Genomic DNA, 20,620 nt, shown 5'->3' on the forward strand with positions numbered 1-20,620 from the left:
CCCCGCCCCTCCTCTGCCACCCAATCTTCCTCCACCAGCACTCCCCACCGCCTCCCCCGCATCCCCGCCTCCCAGCCCCGCCAACGAGCCCCAAACGCCTGGTCACCCACCACGGCGCCCTGGGCGGACGTCGGGCCGTCCACGGCGACTGCGGGACCCAGTACAGGCGGCGGCGTCGGATCGATGACGGTGTTTGGCATCGGGGGGGGTGGAAATGGTAATGCAGCGGGCGCGAGCGCGGAGTCGGTGGTCGATCAGAGGAGGCATAGCGTGCCGAGGATGCCGAGTGCGTTGAGGCATGTGACGAATAGTGGGGGGAGTGGGGGCGGAGGCGGGAATGGGAATGGGAATGGGAGTGGGAATGGAGAGGTGACGCAGTTGATGGGGACGGTGGGGTTGGGTGATCGAGAGAGGAGGACGAGTGGGAGTGGAAGTGGAGAGGCGAGGGAGGAGGATGTGGAGATGCAGGACGGGTGAGAGTAGTGATGAGTCGAACGAGCCATGCACAACGACCGGAAAACCATCGAAAGGATCGAGGGTAGAGAATTGGAGTTTGCGAAAGGTGAAGAGAAGCAGAGGCGAAGCTTCACGCCTCGCATTATGGATTACACACGATATCACGTCCGCACGAAGTCATGTTTTTTGAATCGCGCTTCCCTCCGCCATAGCGAGGCGAGGTGAGGCGAAGTTGATACTTTCAGCATTGTTAGGGAACAGCACCGCAGGATCACGTCGGTGTCTGTCGTGTTTACAGGTATGCAGAGATGGGGATTTTCTGCTTTTCTAAGGGTTTCTTTATCTGGTTTCGTTGGCTCGGGATGTTGCGAGCTTTGAGGAATGAGGCTGATTTGCGGCTGGGAGATGTTAGGGGCAGGAGGTTTCGTAGATGATACCAAATTATGAGTTTGCTTTGTTGCTTGACGATGCGGTCGCGAGGCTTGGTTGGTGTTCCGTCATTCGCCCCTTTCGAACCTTTCTGAAGCCCACATCGACGAGAGGATCGGTAGCGCTGTCCGAATCAACCGACACCGGAGAAACCAGACATGGTTTCTGGAGTTTTCTGCAAGAGTGACCGTTTCGAGGGGTAATTGTCCACGACCCACGACGGAAGAGGGGCTATTAGCAAAGAGTTCCTCGATCGTGACGTATATCGTTGTCAAATGGACAGAATATCCCGTGTCTTAGAAACACATCTCCGCCGCCAGTATCTTAGATCGTGCAGCGTATTCCATATTAACCATGATTTCCACGTGGATTCCACCCGTGTCACTCTCCCAAACAAGCGAAAAACAACCCCCGCAGATACAGTAATAATTAGTGCCCATTTCCAATTTTCCATCAAGCCATCTCTAACATCCCACATTTAAGCCTCGATTACCCGAACCGAACCCCATGAAATGAGTCAACCTCCCGTCCGCCGTTTGTCCCAGCGTTGGAGCCTTTACCCCATCGTGACCCTTTACCCCATCGTGACCCCTCGCAACCACCTAACCATTACCTTATACCTAGGTATTCATACCCCACGATTACTTGAGAGAAACCTCTAGTCTCCCGCCTCTTGCTTGATGCTTCATTGTCCCCATCTATCCGCCTCGGACGGACTACCGCTCGGTTGCCGATGCGTGACGTCCTTTTGCCGAGAAGGAAATTTTGCTATCACGGTGGCTAGAGACGGGTTTCCGGCTGTTCCTCGGAGATAGTGGAGGTGGATTGGGAGATAGTTGGAGGCAAAGGTAGTAGGTTGATGGTCCTGACTTTATGAATTACGACACGATGGATGGGAATTAGGGAAGGGAGTTAACTATGGCGGGTAGGACCGCCGCATGCTGTATGCAGTTATTCTTTAGGAGCCACAATCTGGATTGCGGGTAGAGCCGAGGGGGCTAAGGTAGGGTACCAGTACCTGAGAGGATGGGGGGACGTTCAGTATTTTCTTGACTTGAATACGTTAATAACTTCACATGAGACTAATATGTAGGAAATCCGGGAGAGAAAACATGTCACCAGCAATATGACGTTTAGGGCTAAATATAATCGGTCTGCGGATGGATGGTTCCCACTACGACTTTGGAGGCATTTGCAAGCTTTAAGAAGTATAGGTACTCCGTTGGTACCTATAGCACTGACGAAGCATACGACTTTGTATCAGGGTGGGAATTGCTCACATCATGCAACAGGGTCGAGCAAGCATCTTTAGCAGCCCAGCTGGCAGAGAGTGTCACAGAAAAGCTCGATAAATATAAAATCAGAAGCGGTGGAGACCATTCAGGAACGCCCGCATCCCAGTCCACCCACGGGGTCGATCCATTGGATTTTGATGCACATCCGCTCAACCTCGCTTCATGACAACTTCACAAGGGATATTAAACAATGTCGAAGCACATTTCACATTTTACAGGCATAAGCAAAACCTTCTGTCATCGTAACTCTCTTTTGAGGTCTGTGACACCGCTGGTTGACTCAGGTTGAGCATTTCTCAGAGCACGCCATCCATCGCCATCGGCTTTAGCATCCTCAGCTGGAGGACGACGCTAACGATCTGGAAACGCTGAGCGACAGAATGCTGTATCTCCGAAGCTTCCAGTCGCAAATGCGGTGTAGATGATTCTCGATTCGCACAACTCGGGCTCCCGACGCTGGCGTTTCGATATCGCTCCTTACCCTCTCGCCCTATCCCAAGGAAGCCGATCCCTTCCTCCTCCGGCGTGAAGGTTGACCATCATCCCAGCGCTCCGGGTCCGACCTCTTCAGCCGTCCTCAATTGCCCACATCGGCTCCGGTGTGGCGTTTGGTGGCATCTTTTCACGAGTTCGCCGTGCCCGGTAGCGGTAGTCTCAACATGAACCGCATCTGTGATTCCAGATTTCAGATTTCAGATTTTTTCTTTTTTTGGCGGTGATGCTTCGTTCTTGCTAGGGCGCCACATCGAATCAATGTGGAGCGGAAAGATCCCAGGTTGCAGGGCAGGGACCGCTGCGGCATGCGCACTGACGACAAGTGCGCAGTGCATCCGATCATATATCTGTGAGGTAATGCCATTATGTAACTCGTGATGGTTGTGCAATATCCGCAGCGATGATATAATTTTTCGGTTTCCAGGAGTTTGGTAATAATTAGATGACACAGAGATAGGCCGAGTTCAAGGCAGTGCGTGTGCATGTGGAGATTTTTGCGGCAGAGGCGGTGAGGATTATTGACGGTCGGCCCACCATCAAGGTGAAAACAGGGGATTCAGGGGATAATGGAAAGTTGCTCGATATCTTTCGTTGATCATACATGGCCCTTGAGTGATGAGTGTCAAGTGGTCGAACTCGTCACTGTCAGGGGTAAAAATCAGTGGTGAGACTGGAAAAGGAAATAGAGGAAAGAGGGAGCATGATTCCTCGGTTCTATGTAGCGGTGGGACCAACAAAGGATGCCCACAGCGTCTAGTGTGTCGAATACCAAGTTCGACGAAAGGAAAACCATAGCTAGCAGACATGTTTCCAGCTCTTTCAATGAGAATCTGCTCGAGGACCTCTTGCTAGGGAACCTCGTAAACTCCTGTGTATATGCCCTCGGGATAGGAAAATCGGTACACATCTAATAGGAAAATCAACGCGCTCAAACGCATATCGTAGCGCTCCCACAACTGATTCGGTAATATGAGCGCCTCAAATGGGGTATTTCAGAAAACACATAGGAAAACCGGAAATCTCACGGCTTTTGTAAACCGGCACGTGGACATCACCCATCACTCCAATCATCATCCCATATAATGCTGCCCCTCTCCATATCCGCTGTGCGCCGCCGACTGCTGACTCGACTCCGACTCCTTATCCTTCTTATGCCCAAACTTCGGCACCTGAATCTTCCAATCATGATAGCTCACCGGCACCTTCTGCTTGCTCACGCTCGTCGCCTTTCGCTTCGTCCGCCCCGCTGGCACGTACTTTGGCCCGCTCGTCGGCGCCGGCACGCTGTGGTTCGAGCTCCCGCTGCTCGACACCGCCGAGTTCAGGTTTGGCTGCGAATGCTGGGTGCGGAGCCGCGGCCGCTTGTCCTGGTGTTGGTCGTCGCGCTGGAAGATGTCGAACGAGCGGACGCTGGCCGCCACGATGCGCGAGGCGCGCGGTTGGTAGACGTCCGACATGGTGGAGTCGGCATAGCCGGCGGAGGCGGAGGTGCGGATGGAGGCGGCAGAGGAGTGGGTGCTGGCTTGCTCGCTCATCTCGCCAAGGGCGGTGCCGGCGAGGAGGTCGAGACCGGTGGGGGTATTGCGAGGATGGACGGTGGAGGCGTTCGCTGCCCGGTCCATGCTAGAATAGGGGTGAGTATTCTGAGAGCCCAACGGGGTGGGTGGGTGGTAAGGCGGTGGCGAGCCGTACAGTGATTCAACGATGGACGCAGGACCGCGTGGGGTGTGGTACGGAGTCTTCTGGTACTCAGCGTCCATGCTGTCCGGGGACAGCAGAGTGGTTGTGGTGGAGAAGCGGCTTTTCTCAAGGGGATGGCCATCAAGTTCTAGGTCATCTTCCCAGCACGACTCGTCTGAATTTTGGGCAGCGGGTGGAAGTGCGCGGATCTCATTCCAGCTCAGCTCGTGCCGTTGCAGAGCGATGAACACCGCTTCGCCAATGCCTTTCAGCGCTGCTACGCAGTTGTCGCTTAGGAATGTATGTTCCCATATTTGCGGCTCCAGGTAACGATCTTGGAGCCGGCTCAGAGCCCGATCTTGGGAACTGACACAATATAACGGCATCCAGTCCCGGCCTTGGAAGACTTGAGCGAAAGCCGTGGTGACGCATCGGACAAAGGTCTCGCTTGTCCTGTCCTCAAAGCTCAGATGCTGGTTGAGATTCCGCGATGAACACCGGCGCTCGGCAAGAGTCCCCTCTTTAAATGCAAAGCTTTGGTGCTTGCTCGGGACCAGAATGATATGGGCACTCCATTGCTGTGGTTGTTTTCGGTCTATGCGAAGCGGGAGCTCTGATACGGATGGCAGGGTTATACGCTCAGGTTGGACTGGTTGGGCTGTGGGTGTGGCTGACTTTGACCAGCGTCCTGTCTCGAGTTTGCGTTCCAGTTGCTCTAATCGGTCCTCGAAGGTGATATGAGCCTCATCGATAAGGTTCACTTTGGTCGAAATGTCGTTGATGCCATTCGTTCGGTCGACAACTGCCTCAACCCGATCCTCCAAGCTGACATGTCTCTTGTTGAGGTCCTCACATGCCAGCTCTACGTCCTTCGCCAATCTAGTCCACCGTTCTTCCAAAGACTTGTCCACGTAGAACTTCAACTGGGTCATGTTCTTGTACTGTCCCATGACCTGCTTGTGAATCTTCTCCACTGCCTCTAAGCTCCTCTGTCGCTCTTCCTCCAGCTGCCGATGGAGCTGCTCGACTTTCCCAACCACGTCGGCATAGTCATCAGCGGAGACTGCACTACCCGACGGATTCGTCTCATGAACCCATGCCTGATGTCCACATCCGCACTTTGATCCTGGCACCTCCCTATCTAGCACGAAAGACATGCATGGACACGGTGGTCGAGGGCCCGATGAGTCTGCTGGATACACGTATCGACATGATCCGCGAGGGAGCTGTGGATCTGGGCTCGCCGGTTGGATTCGTGGGAGGTGGACCAAGGTTTGGGGATAATGATTACCGGACATCTAGAGAAGACGAGACAGGAGGCTCGTCAAGGTGATATCGATTCGCCGTGAAGAGTAATGGCATTGGACGGTTAGGTGTTCCGTCTAGGCAGCCAGAGACAAGGGACAATAGCGCCAGGAACCAGTGGGTTGGAAAGAAATGGCAATGGAGGGGGTATGCAGGATATAAAGCCGATCGTGGAACTAGTCAAAGCCATAGACGTGCTGAATTGGGCATGCCCCCAAATATAGAGGTCGCAATAAGAGACAACGAGCAGTGCGGTCAGCAGAGGCTCAGCGATAAGGTGAAAGCGATGAGTATGAGGTGTCCAGACAGTAAGCTAGGATGGGATCGACTAGACTGGGTGAGGAACGGGAACGCCCGCAAAAGTCGGTATGATTGGGCCGGGGAGGACGAGAGGACTGAACAGAGGACAAGGCGGGGATAAAGAATGGGTTGAAACCTTCTCAGTAGGGCCGAAAGACGAAATGCAAAGAAAAGTGGATGTGATCGTGGTGGAACTGGCGAAATCGGACTGTCCGTGTAGTGAAGCCGTGGAGTAAAGAGTGAGCGGCCAGTGGAGAGTCCTCAGCTACACCACGACTGAGAGTGGGATCGGTGTTACTTGAAGGCAAGGATCCGCAAGACAAAGTATGAGTGGGATGGGGGCAGTGAAACCGTATCAGCGTCTTGGAAAGATCAGGCTGTGGTTATGCCATACGAGGGCCTGCTGAGCGGCAAGGCGTCGTCGTTGATATGAAGGTCAATGATGAGATGGAGTGGGAAAATGGCGATCTTGGATTGTTGCGCTCAGACACCTGGCATTTGTTGAAACAGGTTGAAAAGACAAAAAGGAACGGAAAAAGGACACTTCAATCCATTGCAAACTCCAAAAGCCCCTCCGAACTCAGCGGTCGGACATCATGTCAATGACAGGTTGTAATGACGGTGTAACTTTGAAGTGGTCCCGAACATAAAACGGAATAATGCTCCCTGTAAGGCGACAACACCGCCACGCGGGTCATTGATTGCTTGAGAAATCTCTCGGAGTGCGTGCTTTTTGGGGGCCACCATGGGGCGCGGATGGCTTCGATGGGCATGCAAGAATGACAGAAACGTCGAGAATGGGATTTACCCTGGTCCGTAGGGGTTGAAAGGGAGCAGGGACAGGGCTCGCCCCGTGCATCTCTCTTGATTCCATTGATAAGACCACGAAATTCTAGAATGTCCCTGACCAGCCTCGAAGACCCCGGTCGCGCTGATAGATTTAAAACCATATTATCGTCCATCATGCCTCTGAGATAAAGGGAGATCATCTTTCGCTCCCACGGGTTATCTTCAACTCTCCATACTACCCAAATTGCTTTAGTGACTACCACCAGCTTATCGGCAAAGGCAGGCTCTTAGATGGCAGATGGCAGCTGAGAAGCAAGCCTGTACTGGTGTCATCGACTCCATAATCTGATCCAGCAGGATGGTGCTGTACTGGGTACATATCAGTACTCGCCTACTCGGGGAGGTGCTAAGCTTTCCGTGATTTGTGCAACCCGGGCACGATAAAGTTTCGCCACCAGACGGTCTGAAACTGGTTTCTGTCGAACTCTCGGATTGATCCTCGGTGCTCATAACGCACAACTTCGCAAGGCTCTGCGATTGTACAGATTAAACAGTGCCGCATACGCCAATGACGGAGGGGTCTGACCGATTCTGGCAATCTGAATTCTTATCAAATGCAGGTTGTAATCCTTGTCCCCACCCCCACAGTATCTGTGCCCACATTTCCGCCAGCCCAGGGACCACCGGCAAGGATTTGGATAACCTCCCCGCCAATCAGAATCTACCGGTCATCCCTTGAATGGATGGCTGCGAGCCCCTGTCCGAGGCTGGGGTCGTCGATGTATTGTGGTGATAATGTGTATGTAATGGTGTGTGTATCCCGACTTGTCTTGCAACTTTAGAGATCGCATCCGTGAACAGAATCAGTGCGAGCATTTATTCGCCGTTGTATAGAAACCCTGATATTCGATACTTTTACACGGTCGACGGCGTGGTATCGGTATCACTGGATGCAGGCGTGAAATCGGATTCAACACTGCATTGATCCTCCGACGTCATATTCCCCGAGCGGGCGGGAGAATATAATTCAATCTCAGTGGTTGGATAGGAACCAGATAGATATTCCAGACCCACGATAGTCTCACGCGATCACCCGGGAGGAATGTCGCTCGATGATAGCGGGAGAAAATCAGTGTAGAGCTGTCGATCTATCCTAGTAGGTCATAAAGCAAAGCAAATATTCGATACTTGCCTCGGAGCAGGTGTAGAAACGGTTGTCTCCTCCGCATGGACAGTAAATATGGCATGGGATCATTTAGATGGCAAGCCGTTGCACTGATTGGGAAGATCTTCGCTCTGGGAGGATCCAGCTCTATCGTAAAGTCTGTGTGGTAATTGAAAAGAGTTGTCGTTCCGATCCCCGAAGACTCCAACATGCTTGCATGTCCGCCGTTGAGTAGATCTTGTTCACAAAATTCCATCTCCACTCGTGATGTAGAAGACTAGTAAGGTCAGATATGTCTCTTGTTGGATTTGACTGCACCAATACTTCGCCTGCCGTATAGTCTAGGTAGGTTTTAAAGCTAGCCCCATCGCCTAGAAGATGGGTGTCGACTTGTAACGGTGAGGCTAACTTAAAGCGATTCGTCTGCATGGCCTGGGTAACACGAGCCTGGAGCAGAGATCAAACTGTTCCATTGGTGCCTCGACAAGAATACACGCTTGAGTACCACATTTCATCCATCACATGAAAATCTGTCAAATTCTCGGTCATATTGGCAACGTGCTATGCTTTTGACCTGAAGTTGGAGCCTGCAAGTGATAGGATCCGGAGGATGCAAGAGAACTGCAAAGTCCCGTAAACTGAGGATTTGGAATTATCATCCGGCGCGGGGTTCCAAAGACAGAGAAACGATCGGAGTAGATCCTATTGTTCCGAACCTCTACCGATTTCGAGCCGCATATGTTTGTCAGCAGGCGATGTCATTGATTCTAGAGTTGAGATCGGGAATGACGATTAGGATGAAAAGAGCTGGCCAGCAGGTGCAGAACCGGAGGAGGCTAATAACGTCAGTCAGCTTCAAATGGACCCCAGGGTGTTCTAAAAACCTAGTAGAATCGGCCATATCCCGCCATTATGTCTGCTTTTTTCACGAGGCCGTTTGATGGCGCGGGTCATCCAGAATATACCTATCAGAGAAGCGTCACAACGCCAACTTTCTTAAATGGCAGCTCTATCTTCCACGCACATTCTTCATTAGTTCAAGCCAGTTTCTTCCAGGTTTCAGCATCATTTATGATGCTGTGATAAGTTCCATAGATGGCCCGCTGGATTCCCTCGTACCCGACCCTTGGGCCCCTGATCGTTGGATCTTTGATTCTCGTCGGGGCTGAACAATGAGATGGGTCTTCCATGTTCCATATCTTGGGTGTGACAAAGGTCCCCTTTTCTGAAAGTCTCCGAGCTCTATGGCCTTCGCTTTGTCCTGCCTTCTGAAGAGCATCGCGAGTCAGTAGACCTTTGACAATGTAGCTGCAGAGGAAGCACAGAGTGGGAAGAAGGGGAAGACACCCTGATTTTCCTGTGAAGGATCTGTGAAGCGATAAGTGGTGAAAAGTTCTCTTTTCCTGTGACTAGAAACCGGATTGTAGTAGAGTATAAGAATCCAAACATGAAGTGAAGGAGAATTGACAGAAGGTCCGCAGCAGTGATGAGCTTCTACTGTGAACTTCTCGGACAAAAGATGATGAAGCGGTTATCGAATTACCACCAAAGTCTTGAAAACACGCTCAAAACCATGTTTGCTATCGTCGTACTGACAATGGACATGTAACTGTGAAGTTGGGATGGCTACAATAGACATGTTCGTTGCGCAAAGCAGGCGTGCCAGCAGGAGTCATGAAATCTCGAGATATGCAATGCAGTCCTGCTCGCCTACTGCCAAGTTAATTCCCTTGGAACATTAAGAAACATTGCACAATACTTATTACTTTGGTTAGGACGATGTGAGATGAAGGAGAGTTGATTTTGGAGGATTGGATTCAGGTTCTGAATCTCCAGTCTCACGTGCCTCTGCTGACTCCACCACATATGGTACCATATTATGGATACCATACAGCCCACCCTTAATTTCCTATGTTAGAAGCAGATACATAGAGAAGATAGAAGGAGATAGAAAAATGGGGCACAAGGCCACAAGGCACCAACGCATGTAATTAGTCAGCTTAGGTAGTTCCCCACATGGGGCCATGGGCCTCGCTGAGAGGCCTGACGGGCGTATGAATCTCTCTCTCTCTCTCACAGCCCACCCTGACAACCACACAATGAGCATCAACCCCGCCTCTTCTTCATCCATTTTTCATCAACGGTCAGTATCGTCATTTCGGCTTTGGGCCTCGGGACCACAAATTACTCTGAGGTTTCTTGATTGGTCTTCGTGACTTCTCTCACCGGTCATGGGCACCAGAACAATGATCCTCAACGCCTGGGGCAAGTCATTATGGAACTCCGCCACGAGAAGTTCACGATACCGATTGTTAACTGGATTCCAATTTTGAAGGCAACGACGGAGCATCCAACTAAATACAGTGTTATACGTTCGTGTGACGTGGTCAAGCAAGACAGAAGCTCGGGCATTGATAACGGTTGTTCGCCGTCGAGACTAAAAGGCAACTGTATTGCCTTAATTCCCAACGTGCAACCTGTTTTTGGGCAGCAAGAAGAGAAGATGACATTATGCCTAGCATTATCTAGGTTGATTACAGATACCAAGTATTGCGGCATGTATAGTTCATATTCCTTAGAAACAGTGTCTTTGTCCTTAACTGTTGTATCACTCAAAAGAGGCAATGAGGAGTATATCCGGGTTTAAATAATATCAGGCACTGGAGCGTAAGCTAGAGCTTGACACTCAATGTTACATTACTACAATGTACCAGGCATAGCAAGGTCTTGATGTCTATCGCGAGGCCGGCGGCTTTAACTATCCCCACGCTTGAATCGCCTCATCTTTCCTCACCAAACCACTGTCACGCGCGCTTGCGTTTAGGTTGCACGCTCGGTTTCCTTGATTTGCCCATCGAGTACCCTCTTGTTATCATTCGCTATTATCGCTACGGTGAGCTTCATAAGGTATCAAGTGACCTCTCTACTTTTAACCTTATTGCAGGTCAACGTATAGATACTCGGATTGAGCACTGTTCCGGCTTCTTTGGTGATACTGGGTCAAGTTTCCCTTGCTCCTTCTTTCATCATTGTCTAATGCCACTGTGGCTGAGCCGAGGAAACCTGTGCTAATATGATTTGTTCGTGGTATTATTCCTATTTCCGCCTTGTTTCCTTGCTCATCGTCAGGCCATTGTTCTCCTTAATCCTCACTAGAGGTTCCTCATTTCTCCTTCTCACTCTTGCCTTTACTCACAGTAGCTCCGTTCGGTCAACGGCCTAGTATGGCTGTGCCACGGTCTAACGGGAGTTCCGATTCTTCCTACTCGTGCGAGGCATCGTGGACCCCACTCAGGAGCGAAGAACATCCTCATATGATCCCCAAACAGACGGCCTCGGGTTACAGAGATGAAAGACAAGAGGGAATCTGCCGGTGTCAGACAGTTGGCATCGTGAACTCCGAACAGGCAAGTTCTTCGCCTTTGAGCGAGGAATTGGAAATCTCCTACTTCTCGAAGTATTTAAATCCCCCGTGGACAGTCATGTTCTTCGTCTCTTTCATCATCCAGCTCAGCAGTACCTTCAGCAGATATCGCTTCACTTCTACACTCTCCTTGACCACTATTAGGATCTTCAGTTGCATTGCCAATTTCCTCATCTAGACACCCTGTCGTGGTTATTCCCTCCAGATTTATGAACCATCTTCATCATGGCTACATCCGTCTTCTCCGCCCCAGTATCTTTCGTCAATGATGTCTGGGTTTGCTGCAATTGTGGCAGTGCGAATCTCGATGCCAATTGTCCTGAGAAGTGCGGTGGCAATTGCGACCACATTAAGTGTGGTGGGTGCTCGTCCTAGTACCGTGACCTTCCTCCTTACTGCAATATAAGAGACCCAACTGACGACCCATTAGACGAATGCGAAAAGGAGGAGACCGGTTGCATGTAACCCGTTCAGTTCACGACTCGATTCGAACACCGTCTCCCCAGCATCCCTTTCTATGCCGGTCATTCCCACTCTTCCTTCAATCTTCGAGACCAACCCGCCCTGCTTCAGAGGTGGTATAGACTTTCGCTTTGTCTTCTTAGCTACTCCTCTGTTACGATTACGACTCGATCCCACATTTTACTTCGACTGAACTCCTTCGAGCTCGCACCACGCTGTCCCGATTGTTACTTTTATATCATCTTTTTGTCTCCTACCCCGTTCATTTAGTCATCCTATAGCAATTTATTCTCCTCTGGAGCAAATCAAGCTTCATATTGGCATTATTCCGTACACAGACACCAACATTATGCGATGTAATATGATATATACCACCTATCAAGTACCAGCCACACGGCGCTAATATTCCACACCCTCTCTAATAGTCTAATAAGCTCCCAAGCGGGCCCCCAAGGCAATCCTTTGAGATGGTGGCCACATACCAGACCTTGATAACACTATCATCAGCCTGAGATGTAGTTTATAGGAATAGCTTCTCATTCCAATTTCTCTGAATGCCCTGTGGCTCCCTGTTGTAGTTTCGACAAGAGAGACTGTGATACATACCGCATGATTGACGCGAGACTGATTGGAGCGCCCGTCTGTCCACCATCCGTGCTGCTCTTTTAACTATGCCGATCTTCCTTTGAGGATTTGCATATGGCATTATTAGTGTGCTGAACTAGAGATTCCACGTAGCTCTGTACGTCACCTAAGGGTGGAGCGCTAGACTACAAAGGGCTTCCTTGGGTGCGTGGTCGGTGGTCCTAAGGTCTGGACGTTGATATATTACTGACGAGTTATAAGTGCATAGTTACTTCATCGGACATCTCACACATTCTAAATGGTCCGCAAGTTGGAATATCGGTACACTTTCATTCTGGCGCTCTTCGTCTACTACATTTAGGCCATGATATTCTGGCTCTCTGCCGTCAACCGCACATTTGGCAACTTCTCTAGTCCCGTGTTTATCATCGGTTCTAGACTTTCGGTACTTGAGTCTTCTATGAAGCTATACCTTGCTGTTGGTAATACGTCAAGTGGTTTGGGTTCCATCTCAAACTTCCCCAGAGTGTCCAGTCCGCCGCTTCAGTCTTGTCTCTAGGACTTGCTTCATATGTTAAGTTATTTTCAAGCAGCTCGCCGTCGATGACAAGGACTTAACCAATATTCAGTCCACTGATCTGGATATTGCTGCTTTCGTTGCCTTGATCGTCGCCGTCTTCTACTTCGCTCCAATCCCTGAGATCACTGATGCGGAATGCCGGGCCATACAAGGATGACCACCACTGCCACTAGCGGGATTGAAGGGCCTACGCCCAAGCAACGCAACGTATACGTACAGTCAATACGAATAGCTATTTAATCCAAGGCACCGTTCAAAAGGGCCCTTTACCCTGTCAGAACTGTGCGAGATCCGTTCATTCCTATCAGATCTAACTAATCAACTCTTTTCGTCACTACTCATCCCTCTTCCGCCCACTACCTTCACTTAGTATTGGGCGCTTCGCTACATTTATCGGTTCGAAACCCATCTCAACTGTCTGCAAAATCAACAACATCATTCTGTTACCATGGCGGAAAATCCGAGCCCCAAGATCCCTGAAGGTCAAGCTTCTGTTTTCGGTGGTCTTTCTCAAAGTCTTTCATTCCATTCCTCCCCCGAAGACTTCATCGCATCCCGCATTCAAGTCGTGGATCAAGCTCATCGAGCTGGCCCAGCTGTCATTCGCGCGAAGATTCTGAATAGAGACGTTGCCATAATTTCTTCCCACAGGCTGTGCGAAGGTGTTTTGCGAGATGGAAATCCAGATGATCCAGTAATCACAACCCAAGGGAGGATTCCACATCGAAACACCTTTACTGCGGGGTCGGCGTATCGACAACTCATGGCTGACTTCTTTCCCCCCCCTAATCTACTCCTAATGGACTATGACGACCACTCAGTCAAGCGAGAATCCTGGGAAAAACATCTCTCATCATTTCACTCGGATGTTACTCCAACAATACACGACATTACAAACGACCACATCTCCAGTTGGACCAACAGCAGTCCAATTGATTTGTATGATTCACTGAAAAGTCTCTCTTGGCGGATTATTCTAGGCATCTTTCTCCAGCTTCAGCCAACAGACGAATTGTACCCAACTATTCAATCGCTTCAGGAAACGCTACTACGAGGCCAGTTCTCACTACTCCCGATAGCCCTTCGAACTCCGTTCTGGCACTCCCCGCGTGCAAAAGGTCTCGAAGCACGCCAGAAGCTCCAGGCCCTACTCAAGGACCACATCGTCACACAGAGCACAGAATGTCCGTTTTCAAAGCCAGGAGATATCTCAAAAGACGAGTTAGCCACGCACAGTCTTCTTTTTACCAGTTCACTTTCCGTCAAGGCGCTGGCATCGCTTCTCACCGCAACCATTTTAAACTTGTTCATTATGCCCGGTGAGTCGTCGTTGGCGTCTCGCGTTCGAGCTGAGGTTTCAAATGATTCTGCCCAAAAGCTTTTGAGAAGCATACTTCTCGAAACGGAGAGACTGAGTCCTCCCATCGTGGGGGTAATGCGTCGAGTAAATCAAGAGGTGATACTCTTGGATCCACACAGCCAGCCGCCCTCCCGCATCCCAGCCGGATGGGACGCGTGGTTGTATTTCAGCGGCGCCGCTCGAGATAGGACGGTTTATCCGGAGCCTGATACCTTCATTCCGGAGCGATATCTTGAGCCCGACATGACCAAACCGGGATTTGCATTCGGACATGGGGCCAAGACTTGTCTAGGCAAACCCCTCGTTCAGCAGATTGTTATGACGGTGGCCCAGGCGATTTTGCAATCAAACATCCACCTTGATGGGAATGTTCATGCCGCAGGCGTTCGAGGGTGGCTAGGTTGGGAGTCTGGAGTCAGTGCGGATGCTTTCGCGAGGGATTTGAAACAATTACCTTGCCAGAGGCCAAAGGATCCGATTCATATTCATGTAGTACGTGATCAGATATGATTGTTCGGGCTGACGAGATATCTTTTATGGTAGAGAAGAGTCCAATCTAGAAATTGAGGAGATATTCCATTAATTACTCTATCCTCGCAATCGAAGTAAGAGATGAATAATCTTGACTGAGCTGATTAAGGTTTCCACAGTAGAGGCAAATTTCGAGCGGCTGCATCTTCTGGATATACATTATTTTCACCGGCAAGAAAAAATGAGTCTATTGTTTGCTGATTTTTAGCTAGCGTACAAGATACCGTCTACCAAAGTTTCTAATACCCAGAAGCAGCCATATTGTATTTGTGATGCCTATTGCACCTGTGCCAAACTGGCATGACCGGTGAAGGTGAAGATAGGCATCGACAGCTGAACGTCCCGTTTGTCGGCCAAAAGCGTACAATATCCAATAAATAAGGTAGACACGGCACAAAGCATAGACAGACAGATAGAGAAAGTGCGATAAAGCTATGGTTCTAGTTCGAGAGGGACTGGATTTGACCAAGTACCAACGCAAGGTTCCAAAAGGGGTCCTACCGAGAAAGTATTAGTCTACTTTAGTAGATGTGCATGTAGGAAACTCAAGCAACGTACGACGCGTTCATAACCATCAGCATTAAGATGATTAGTATACCCTTCTCTTTCCCCCGGGCAATATACCACTGCAACATCCCCAGTCCAACTAGGAGTCCACCATGGTGGTATCCCAGTATTCGCCAGTTGATTGCCTTGGTCAAACTTCCTTTGCCACACTGTTGGCTACGTAGGTACGCACCAATCAATAAGATCACAGAATCTTGGGCCAAGTATGCAGTCTCGATGGTAACCAGACTGTTTGCCAGTGTGGACCGCGCGGTAATGATGGAGGAGGAAGATCCACTTGAAATTTTGTTGATATTTTCACCGGAGATGTCAAGGCCAGATAGGTTCCCTATGGAGTCTACGGAGGAGCTGTTGGGTGGCATCCATTTATCGCGCTGTTTGTAGAGTTCATATATTGATGCGAGGGCCACGAAGGAGCAATGCAAAGCGGAGACAGCTTCCCGGGATTTGGAGAATTGCAACGGAGAGGGTTTTCGGGGAAGAAGCAGACGAAAAGCAAGAGGGTAAATCAAGAATGATGCCAAAAACGATGTTGATTGAGAAACATTCCAAGGTTGAACTGAAGTGGCCATTTCCTCCGATATTCTTTTGAAGAGGCTGTTTTGCCTTGCCCGGAGGTGGAGCGCAAAGTAGAATTGAGGAAAAATAAGACAGCCGTGTTCTCTCGAGAGGCTCTTGAAGTCAAATCGAGGAGTTTTAATTAATCCATGTCCATTGGTCCTAGCGAGAAACCACCACCCTACTTCAAGGATGATACCAGAAATCGTACTCGCTGAGCAATGCCGAAAGCCACAGCTAAGCTCATGATCCATGACAAGTTACCGACCCATCCCGGCCATATAAGCATTATAGAAAACAATATACCGCTCTCAAAACCCTCGACCAACGCCGGGTACATAGAAACACTCGTCAACTCATCCGCTTTCGGTGTTCCTGCGGCAGCGGCATAAAACAGAACGAAATTATTGATGTGGAATGAGGTCTCGAGAACAGCAACAGCCAACCAGTCAAGATGAGTGAGTGTGTTACGCTGCTGGAACGCGATTGCAATTGGTAGAAGTGAGTAGACGATAAAGTCGCAGAGAAGATCAATGAAGCCGCCAAGTTCTGAAGCAATTCCCCTGCTCCTGGCCAGAGATCCGTCGAGGCTGTCAAGGGTTCGATTCAATAGCCATAGAACAATGGCGCATGGAAGTCGGTCTTGGGTGGTTGATAGTGACTGGGCAAGACAAGACCCTAATCCACAAGCAAAGGCAAGAAGTGTGAGAGAGTTTGGAGTTAGAAATGACGGGACTAGGGCACAGACTGGTTTGGCGAGAGTTTCTTTAGTGTGCCTCAACGCAAGGTCGAACATAGTGTGAAATTTGACTTTTGAGAGGTGATTCTGTTGAGAATCAAGATACCTCGATGTCCTTATGACGCTGATAGCCCCGCCGCTAGCCCTGCCTACAGCAAAGCAATAACTACTAGCTTACTGGTAACTATACGCCCCCTGTCGTAAGCATAATGCAGCAGCCGGGGATAGGAATCCTTCTGATTAGTCATATTTGCGATTTATCCCTGACTATATTTTTCTAACATGGAAATCCACCTGCACTGAATTGCACTGAATTGTACTGAATTTCACTGAATTCCATCACGTACTTCGAAGAACACCATCATGATAATAGACAGTTCACCACTATGTCCATCTCAATCAGTATCATCCCTCTTTACCCTCCGTATCATTCTATTATTATTCCTGCTCACTACAATCCTTATCCCTTGGCTGTATGATCGAATTCTCTCAAATGTCTACAGCTTCCTCGCTCAGTCAACCTTATACCGACTATCAATCTTCGAGACTCTGGAGACTGTCTTCTGTTATGGGTATATTGAAGCCTCATTCATAACCCAATTCGTCCGCAACCCTTCTCTTCGCATTGATATCCGCCGTACATCAAAGGGAGCCGATTCCGGATCCACACTCGAACATCCAAAACGACCACGAATGCGACGTCCATCTCGGCGCCTTTCTGAAGTTGTGCTTTATGTCGCCCCACTCTTGGTGCTGGACTTCACCCTCGTGAAAAAATATGCCAATGTAAGCGTTGCAGACATTCGGCGCAGTGGCGGGTATCCGTCATTTCATGACTCCGTTGGCAGCAATTTCCTCGCCCCCAGCTTCCACAAGTTCTCCTTAACTTCTCCGCTCCAGCTATGGCGAGCGCTTCCCACGGAACCCCCAAGTAGCCGCAGACTTGTACTGGAGCTCATCACTGCTGTCTTCATCTATGACGGGTTGTTTTTTTTCGCCCACCTTGCCTTTCACCGCATACGTTTTCTGGCATATTTCCATAAGCCACATCATCAGCACGGCGAAATCCATCCACAAGTCACAGACCAGCTATCGGTTGTGGAGCGTCTCACGCTAGTCTTGCTCGCAAACTTTTCTCTCAATATCATTGGCGGCCATGTTCTCACACGCACCATCTTCATTCCCGTCTTTGTGTACCTTCTCATTGAGATACACTCGGGGATGGATTTACATTTTGGATTTGAAAAGATACTACCACAAGGCTGGGCTACCGGTGCTAAAAAGCATGCTCAACATCATCGAGAAGGGGATGGTAGCTTCGCGCCCTTTTTTTGTTGGTGGGATTATGGGTTAAGCATTTGGGACGATTTTCGAAGAAATGTGCATCATGTAAAAAGACGACAGAAGAGGACTCTATCTTCAATATAGGACGATAGTGAGTTATTTGTTCTTGTGAATTTGGACGGAGATATATAGGTCATGCTCCGAAAAACAAGGGCGATGAAGACTTCATGCGAACTATATACGATTGAATCCATACCAACTTACGCTGAACCCTCGATCATCTGTGATTACAAACCCCGGGCCAGCTGCTGTATTCCTGCCTTAATATTTTGAAGGTGAACATGGTTGAGCTATCGTTCTTTTGGTGCGATTTCATATGTATCCAAAAATATTCAGGGGTTGAGTGACGCTGTTGAACTTTTGAATTCAGGTCGCTGTCTGCTATTATATTTTGTATACTAAGTTAAGAGTGAAAAGGACAATAACAAGCACTATCAGCACTCCAACCCCTATCCAGTGATTTCTCTTCCTTGATGTCTCTCTTCCTTCCATACCAGCCATGGAAATTGCGGACCTTTTGATATCTGCCTTAACCAACGGAATGCATAAAGCGAATCCGATAGAGCTCAGAATATAGCCAAGAGGGATGATGACAGCAAGTATAATCTTTAGGCTCTGCGCATAGTTTTCGCTGTCCGGGTTCACTCCATCCAGTGCCAGACCAACAATCTCCGGGCCAGAGGAATAGATGAGCACCACAATTGCCGAATAAATCGAAAATGCGAAGGTCTTGTACTTTGGAGGAAACAAAATGACTAGCAATCCATTTACTGGACCAAGCCATAGCTCCGCAGTAACGTATGCTGCCGCAAGGGTACCGTAAAGGACCTTTACGCCTGACTCTTTGTCTCCGACAAGTTCTCGTGAGAACACCATAAGAATGACAAAGACGCTGCTGAGCACTCCGCCCGCCGAGACGAGATAAAGTGGGGTAAGCTTCGTCTTGGGCCAGAGCGCTGACGTGACCAGGCCGCCAGAGAGGGATGTGGCAGAACCAACGACACCAACGATGATGCCGTAAACCGAGGTGAGATTTTTCGTCTCGGGGTAAAGTTGTTGGAGATACCCGGGCATGTAGTAACCAAACACAACGCCTGACAGCGTCCGGACTCCCGCAGCAAGCGTATAGAGCCAGAAGGACCTCATAGATATGACGTAGTTCAGTGTGTTCCGAAACGATGTTCCCTGGCCATTTCCTTCTCCTTCTCCCTCGTCAGTCAGACTCCGTGCGATAGCGTCACGCCGTCGAGGTTCTTTCCACATGACCACACGTATAACAATTGCTAATCCGATTCCGAAGATGCCGACCCCCTTTAAAGCCCAACGCCAACTGGTCCCTGTCCTGCGGAAAACGGTCGAAATCTGACCACTGATGGCTTCACCGACATAGATTCCCATGTAAAGGACGCCTTCCCCCGTAGAGACGTATCTCCTTGGGCCCATCAAGTCGGAAATCAGGCTCACAGTCAAGGCTTCGACCGCACTTTGACCGATTCCCATTGATACCCGAGCAGTGGCTATTTGCCAGTAATTATGAGCAAGTCCTTGAAACACGACAGACAAGGACCACCATGCGATAGACAAGGTGAGTATCCACAAGCGCGCTTTAGAGCGATCGGCGATGGAAGCCAGAGGAATGGAAAGAATGGCAAATGATATTCCAGTGGCGTAACCCGAAAGAATGGCATATTCACTTGATGATATGTTAAGTTCAGTTGTGAGTGGGAGCTGAAAGTATGAAAGGATAAACCGATCGTACTGGGCGAGAAAGAAAGCCGTAAAGAGTAGTGCAACCGATATAATGGTATAAACCTGGGATAGATAGGAGGGATTCCTTGCGTCTCTCTGGACGCTGCTGTTAGGGGAATAAGGCAAGGCCATGCCACTTTGGTAAAGCTCCGATTTACCCATATTGCCTATTGGATAGATGCACAATAGAGCAGTGTTGTAAAAGTGTGACGAAGGACGTGGAGACAAATGGGAAGTTAAGACTAAATACTTATCATTTACTGTCGCAGCGTTACGGTCACAGCATAGCTGCATATTGGAGAGAGAAGTTGGTGCAGGGCACGCAGGAATGGGATGATTCATGACTCTCGATATCGGCGACGAAGATACAAGGATCAAAAATCTACCGTGTACGATGTCCTCAGGCCGAACAGCCGGAAGCTGGCCGATGAAGAGCTTGAAGGTTGCGGTCTGCGGACAACTCGTGTCCCCCGTCCGAGCCATTTCGCCGATGAGTGGCCCGACTCATGACATCAATGGCCCAGATCAGACGGAAATCTCGTTCTGATCAATGGGAAAGTGATATCGTGGCATCTTGGCTTTAGTTGATTCTTTCAAATGAAGGTTAGCGCAACCTTTAGTTAGAAGGAATACGTTATGCGCCCCTGGGACCTGTAGAGGAATATGACCCTGGTTAGAAGGAATGAATAATACGCCCCTGGTCATGACAGAATTGATACGTGTGGGTCGGTCCCAGCTACGCGGGGAACAGGCGGGTCGGGGTCTGATTATCCTATTCCGGTCAGTGTCCATTTACGTTGGGACTAG

The 20,620-nt window shown here is 49.6% G+C and overlaps 6 protein-coding genes across 6 annotated transcripts in view; 4 read left to right on the plus strand and 2 right to left on the minus strand.

Annotated features, from left to right (window-relative positions):
- Positions 1-681, plus strand: part of P152DRAFT_126301 (uncharacterized protein) — a 1,293-nt gene extending 612 nt beyond the window's left edge. Inside the window, exon 1 of the mRNA XM_033673736.1 lies at positions 1-681. This exon is cut by the window's left edge and continues 612 nt beyond it. Within this exon, the coding sequence (XP_033538120.1) occupies positions 1-477 (477 nt within the window). The 3' untranslated portion in view covers positions 478-681.
- Positions 682-3,991: 3,310 nt separating this feature from the next.
- P152DRAFT_379678 (uncharacterized protein) lies at positions 3,992-5,632 on the minus strand (the record flags this gene model as incomplete). The annotated part of the gene is made up of 2 exons (XM_033675705.1): positions 3,992-4,205; positions 4,386-5,632. Coding segments are annotated over 2 exons (1,461 nt in total), but the record flags the coding sequence as incomplete, so codon positions are not given.
- A 5,899-nt stretch (positions 5,633-11,531) lies between these two features.
- On the plus strand, positions 11,532-12,131 carry P152DRAFT_126359 (uncharacterized protein). The gene is made up of 2 exons (XM_033673737.1): positions 11,532-11,717; positions 11,769-12,131. The coding sequence occupies exons 1-2, from the start codon at positions 11,604-11,606 to the stop codon at positions 11,991-11,993; spliced, it is 339 nt and encodes a 112-aa protein (XP_033538122.1). The 5' UTR covers positions 11,532-11,603; the 3' UTR covers positions 11,994-12,131.
- A 1,124-nt stretch (positions 12,132-13,255) lies between these two features.
- Positions 13,256-15,167, plus strand: P152DRAFT_511258 (uncharacterized protein; the record flags this gene model as incomplete). Its single annotated transcript, XM_033682704.1, has 4 exons — positions 13,256-13,904; positions 13,946-14,284; positions 14,445-14,817; positions 15,069-15,167. Exons 1-4 carry the CDS (start codon positions 13,414-13,416, stop codon positions 15,165-15,167), a joined length of 1,302 nt encoding a protein of 433 aa, XP_033538123.1. The 5' UTR covers positions 13,256-13,413.
- A 1,895-nt stretch (positions 15,168-17,062) lies between these two features.
- Positions 17,063-18,148, plus strand: P152DRAFT_492806 (uncharacterized protein; the record flags this gene model as incomplete). Its single annotated transcript, XM_033682189.1, has 1 exon — positions 17,063-18,148. The coding sequence occupies exon 1, from the start codon at positions 17,084-17,086 to the stop codon at positions 18,146-18,148; it is 1,065 nt and encodes a 354-aa protein (XP_033538124.1). The 5' UTR covers positions 17,063-17,083.
- Positions 18,149-18,396: 248 nt separating this feature from the next.
- P152DRAFT_511259 (MFS general substrate transporter) lies at positions 18,397-20,092 on the minus strand (the record flags this gene model as incomplete). The annotated part of the gene is made up of 2 exons (XM_033682705.1): positions 18,579-20,092; positions 18,397-18,442 (listed from the first exon to the last, which is right to left on the minus strand). The coding sequence occupies exons 1-2, from the start codon at positions 19,973-19,975 to the stop codon at positions 18,397-18,399; spliced, it is 1,443 nt and encodes a 480-aa protein (XP_033538125.1). The 5' UTR covers positions 19,976-20,092.
- Positions 20,093-20,620: the final 528 nt, after the last annotated feature.

Source organism: Eremomyces bilateralis (assembly GCF_010015585.1).
Source record: "Eremomyces bilateralis CBS 781.70 unplaced genomic scaffold P152scaffold_2, whole genome shotgun sequence".
Taxonomy (NCBI): domain Eukaryota; kingdom Fungi; phylum Ascomycota; class Dothideomycetes; order Eremomycetales; family Eremomycetaceae; genus Eremomyces; species Eremomyces bilateralis.

Excerpts from the sequence above, each read along its gene's own strand:
- P152DRAFT_126359 (XM_033673737.1), top strand. The coding sequence starts at position 11,604 with ATGATGTCTGGGTTTGCTGCAATTGTGGCAGTGCGAATCTCGATGCCA. Across the intron at positions 11,718-11,768 it reads TGGGTGCTCGTCCTAGTACC|ACGAATGCGAAAAGGAGGAG; the intron begins GTGACCTTCCTC and ends ACGACCCATTAG.